The 5419-nt window shown below is 37.1% G+C and overlaps 1 protein-coding gene across 1 annotated transcript; it reads right to left on the bottom strand.

Moving 5' to 3' along the window:
- Nucleotides 1-332: 332 nt before the first annotated feature.
- Nucleotides 333-4329, bottom strand: LOC104242502 (protein yippee-like At5g53940). The gene is made up of 5 exons (XM_009797567.2): nt 4155-4329; nt 3668-3711; nt 1343-1451; nt 908-963; nt 333-782 (listed from the first exon to the last, which is right to left on the bottom strand). The coding sequence occupies exons 1-5, from the start codon at nt 4248-4250 to the stop codon at nt 704-706; spliced, it is 384 nt and encodes a 127-aa protein (XP_009795869.1). The 5' UTR covers nt 4251-4329; the 3' UTR covers nt 333-703.
- Between the last annotated feature and the right edge of the window lie 1090 nt (nt 4330-5419).

Here is a 5419-nt window from a genome sequence, read left to right as displayed (position 1 = left end):
ATAGCCATCTGGCCATAAGTGATTATAATAATTCTTCGAAAAGTTGATATCCATGGTAAAACTTCATGATAAAGCAACGTATCTACTTGTTTATTTTTTCACGTTTACTCTTTTTAATCGATCAATACCTAAAACGAAAAAAACATTATTTTCAATTCATCAAACCTGATATTTCCATTATGAGGAAGGCTAGTTTGATGGGATTTTATGATTTTATCACTACCAGCGGATGAAACCTTCGAATTCTTCGTAATAGGCTCGACATTCCCTTACTTTCCAACTCCTACAAAAACAGAAAGCATACATTCCAGACCACTTGACTGGCGTATCCATAGATTAAATGCATCTCAAGAACTTAGCATTAACTCCAAATTCCTATTCATGCCTCAAGGCAGAAAATATAGCTACACCTCATTTATTTGCAACAAAGCCCTAAGATATTACGCCATCAGAATTGACAGTCATCACTCATGGCCAGAAACCCAAATCACACCCATTAGAGATGGACATCGGATTGACTGGTGGTACAGCACTTATTTAATGAACCATACATATAAAAGAAACAACTTATGCAGCAACTTCTTTTCTATATCCACAAACTTGCGGAGATCTTCGACAAGATACAATAGTTCTTTGGATAAGTCCTACAAGATACAACCATAGAATTATCATTTTTGTATTTAGGTGCGACGGAAAACCAAGGTTATGCGTCTTCAGCATCACTCATGCTTGGACGAGTATCAATATAGAACTCAGAGTCAACTCCATCAACAATCCTGCCTCTGTTCACAAACATTATCAACAGCATATAAATGTTATATAGGGAACATTGAAAGTGTGAATACCATTTTTAAGGGGCAAATGTTAATGCGAATGAACATAATAATTTTGAAAAAGAGAAATGAACCTTTCAAGGACATATTTCCCTTCTTTATACTTCTGGCTTTTCTCATGGGCTGCCTCCTGTGTGAAAGATGCACCAAATACTAGCCGTTAACAAGTCTAGCAAAACTACCAGTGTATGTATATTGTTTGAGTTTAAATACATTATTACAGTGTAAAAGTTCAGATCACCTAAAAGATAGCTATATGTACATGAAAATAAGGCAGGTTACCTACAACGATAGATTAAAGTGCAGTGATAGTGTAACAAATCTTGACACTGGCAGTGTGTATATTATTTATCTGCACAACAGAACGTGTGTATGGAATGCAGGAGGGACCGTTTCCCTCCATTTTATTTTTGTGTGTATTCCCATGGTCATGTGTTTTGATTCTGCGTCGGTGCCAACAAGACGGGGATTAGAGGGAACAAAGAAGTAGAAGGAAGAAGAGAAATTACATATTTCCAGCCAACAATCTGCCCACAACAACAACAAAATATATCTGCTACTGTGTGCATTCCAGAAAGCATCATCCTCTCCTCATGAGGTCCAAAAGTTATATTTACCCTGAATCATAGACAGACAGAAAGGTGAAAACTTCCACATATACTGGAGGAGAAAAATAATATGATCGGACTGCAAAGGAAAATAAAAATACTAAAAAATTGGTGCTAACAACACACATATATTGCACCATGAAGAAGGCAAAATAAAGGAGATCATTGAACTAGATGTCTTTGATGCGAATCTGAAAATTTGGAGTTCTCAAAATAAACTGTCATTGGAAAGAGATTGCTTCCCAATCCTAACATAAACTAATTCATTCCATCCTTAATTGAACAACCAGCTTGAGCTGAAAGACGATTCACCTTAGCTTCCTATCAGAAAATAGGCTTTAAAAATAGCAGCATCTTTAATGAAGTAAAGTGATCTTCTACCAACTACAGCCACTAAAAAACTCATCCTACACAGCAACTATGCAATAGAAGTACAGAATTCAATCCAGCATGCTACATTATCTTTCATTTTGACTTCCTAGGTTGCTAGCACAATAATATGGACAACTAATTACATCAATAATGAACACTTGAACTATATTTGTAGGCATCCAGGGAAGCCCAATTCTTGAAGATAGGTGGGCAAGAAGAAATGCAAACATACATGTCGAACATGAAATATGTAGCAACCTTGTACAAGCGACCAACAACAACAACAACATACCCAGTATTATCCCACACCGTGGGGTCTGGGGAGGGTAATGTGTACGCAGACCTTACCCCTACCTTGTGAGGATAGAGAGACTATTTCCAATAGACCCTCGGCTGAGGAAAACATAAGCACCACATTAATGAAAATATAGACAAGAAGGGCATGTTGTTGTATAGACAAGAAGGGACAACACCAAAAAGTCATATAAAAGCAGAATAAAAACAACAAGATAGTAAGGTGATCAACAATAAAAGAAAACAACGGCTTGTCATAAAAACCTACTACCAACAGAAAGCGAGACTGCGTGCCAATACTACTGTTATAAACACTCAAGACTACCTACTCTACTAACCTAATCCTCGACCTCAATACCAACCTATTAGGGGCCATGTCCTCGGTCAGCTGAAGTTGCGCTATGTCTTGCCTAATCACCTCTCCCCACTCTTCTTTGGCCTACCTCTACCTCTCCGTAGACCCTCCAATGTCAACCTCTCACACCTCCTCACCGGGGCGTCTTTTCTCCTCCTCCTCACATGACCAAACCACCTAAGCCGCGCTTCCCGCATCTTGTGCTCAATAGGGGCCACACCCATCTTGTCGCATTAACCTCATTTCTAATCCTATCTAACCTGGTATGCCTGCACATCCATCTCAACATCCTCATATCTGCTACCTCCATCTTCTGGACATGAGCGATCTTGACTGGCCAACACTCAGCCCCATACAACATCGTCGGTCTGACCACCACTCTGTAGAACTTACCTTTAAGTTTCGGTGACACCTTCTTGACACACAAAACACCGGAAGCGAGTCTCCATTTCATCCACCCGCCTTAATACGATGTGTGACAACTTCATCAATCTCCCCATCCCCCTGAATAATAGACCCAAGGTACTTAAAACTTTCTCTCCTAAGGATGATCTGCAAGTCCAGCCTCACCTCACGTCACCTCCCCTTCCCCCCTTGAGTCTCACCACTAAATTTACACTCCAAGTATTCTGTCTTGGTCCTGCTCAACTTGAAACCTTTAAACTCCAGAGACGGCCTACATACCTCTAATTGCGCGTTCACACCGCCTCGTGTCTCGTCAATCAATACAACATCATCTGCAAATAGTATGCACCACGGCACCTCCCTTTGGATGTGGCGCGTCAATACGTCCATCACCAGGGCAAACAAAAAAGGGTACAAGCGACCAACACTTGTGTGAAAATGTGGCTAAGCCAAACCGTCATGCTCAAATGCACATAATAACTAGCTGATGCTTTTGAGACATTGAAACTTAACTCAAATGTGAAAAGCTCCTATATGCCTCAAGCTCGTTTCTTTACAATATCCTTTTTTTCCTATTTGTACATTTTTGGTTAAACTTCAAACTCCCGTTGTACTTTGCTATCATCCTCTTCTCAACAACTAATTTCATAACCCCACCCCACCCCACCCAAAAAAAAAAAAAAAAAGAAGAATAAAAACAAGATTATCAAAAATTAACTTGTAAGAATAACAAATTCATTCATAGAACAAGAGTGACTTGGTATCAATCCGAAGTTAAAAAATAATTCAAAGGCACTCACGCATTACTGAATAGGTATGCTTTTCCGCTTCGGCAATGAAAAGCCTGACCAAATAGCATAAAGGAGATTTCATCAGACGTAATTAACAATGCAAATTAAAGTACTACAACTTATGCGGCAAAATTCAACTCAAAAGCAATTTTCTCAGGCAATATACCACGGCAAAGCAAATAAGCTGACAGTTACACAACGAGATAGAAAAGTTGTTGAGTTAAGAGTTAAAGAAGTTTCAGCTAATTTTGGTAGCAAAAAATGGAACTGTCATTAACATAGGCAACAACAGAGAAGAATCTGCAATCTAGTTCTAATCAAAAGCAGTGTTCAATAGGTCATCATTGCAAAGGCCAAATCTTTAACCACTTCCTGGAATTTAAAACTTTCTAAATTAACCAGAAACAGGAAGTAACATTTGCAATAAGCAACATAAAAAAGCTAAGAATTTTAGTTGTAGCCAAAATATACACGGTACAAACAGGGCGGACTTTACCCTGGAAACAAGGTCATCAGAAAGGGCAAGTTGGGTTTTGCAGAATTTGCAATTGTAAGTTCTGCCTTCAAGATCCACCACAAATATCCTCCCCATTTTTAGACTTTATTACACAACCAGGGGTTTGAGGTTTTAGCCACAGAAAAAAGGAGTCCAAATTCCAAAAAACAACAAAAGTACACCGACTTACATTATATGAGTGCGGAACCAAAATGTGATTCTTTTGGACAAATAGTGCTTTAATAGGCGTAGAAAAAAATGACATTTTTATATATAGCGCCCAAATACTGGGCGCTATACATTAACGTTAACTGTGTTGTTAATGTATAGAGCCCAGTATTTGGGCGCTATATATAAAAAGCTGACAGTAACAGGGCGCTATACCCTTTTTTTAAAAATGAGCCGTCTTCTTCAAGACGACCATTCTGCTTCTTCTTCCTCAATATTTTATACCTTGTTCTTCTTGGTCCCCCACTCCCATACTCGCTGCCTCACTATTTTAAAAAAAAAGAAAAAAAATTTGGGTCCCCCGTCACATAAAAGGTGAAGAACGTAGGTCCCACATTCGAGTAGAGCTTCATATTATTGTTGATTCACATTTTCGGAGTCAAAATTTCAATCTATTTGCTTTCCGAAAATTCTAAATCGAGGTATTTCGGTTTATTTTAAGTTGATACTTTTATAATAATGCATATTATTTGATTTGTATGTGTTCTATTTCGGTTTGTGTTTTTTTTTCGAAACTAGTATGTTAAATTTATCTAGATTTAATATTAGTGTTTTATAAAAAAATATAAATTTGTCAAATAAATTTGTCTGTTAATATCCTAATTTATATATATGTGTTTTCATGCCGTTTTGTGTTTTATTTGCAATTAAATTTATTTGTTGTTTATGTTTAGTTTAGATTATTTTTTAGCGTAGTAAAATTTAGACCTTTTTAGCGTAGTAAAATGTAGACCCTTTTAGCGTAGTAAAATTTAGAGCATTGTAGCGTAGTAATGTGTAGTATTTTAGTTTAGAATTCCTTTTGTTTAAGTATCTTATACTGATAGTGGAAAATGCAAACTTTGTACAATTAAGTTAATAATTGTATCAACACACATAATTACTAATGTTAATTTGGTGCCACTGGGCCTCAAAATATCGAGCCCGGAACCCATAGGTGTATATATATATATAATTTGTACAATTAAGTTATTAAAAAATATGAATTTAAATTATAAAACAAACACATAATTATTAATGATAGTTTGGTGCCACTG

Source organism: Nicotiana sylvestris, chromosome 7, assembly GCF_000393655.2.
Source record: "Nicotiana sylvestris chromosome 7, ASM39365v2, whole genome shotgun sequence".
In the NCBI taxonomy this organism is placed as follows: domain Eukaryota; kingdom Viridiplantae; phylum Streptophyta; class Magnoliopsida; order Solanales; family Solanaceae; genus Nicotiana; species Nicotiana sylvestris.
The sequence above is the reverse complement of the archived record's forward strand: the minus strand, read 5'-3'. Positions and strand labels throughout refer to the sequence as shown.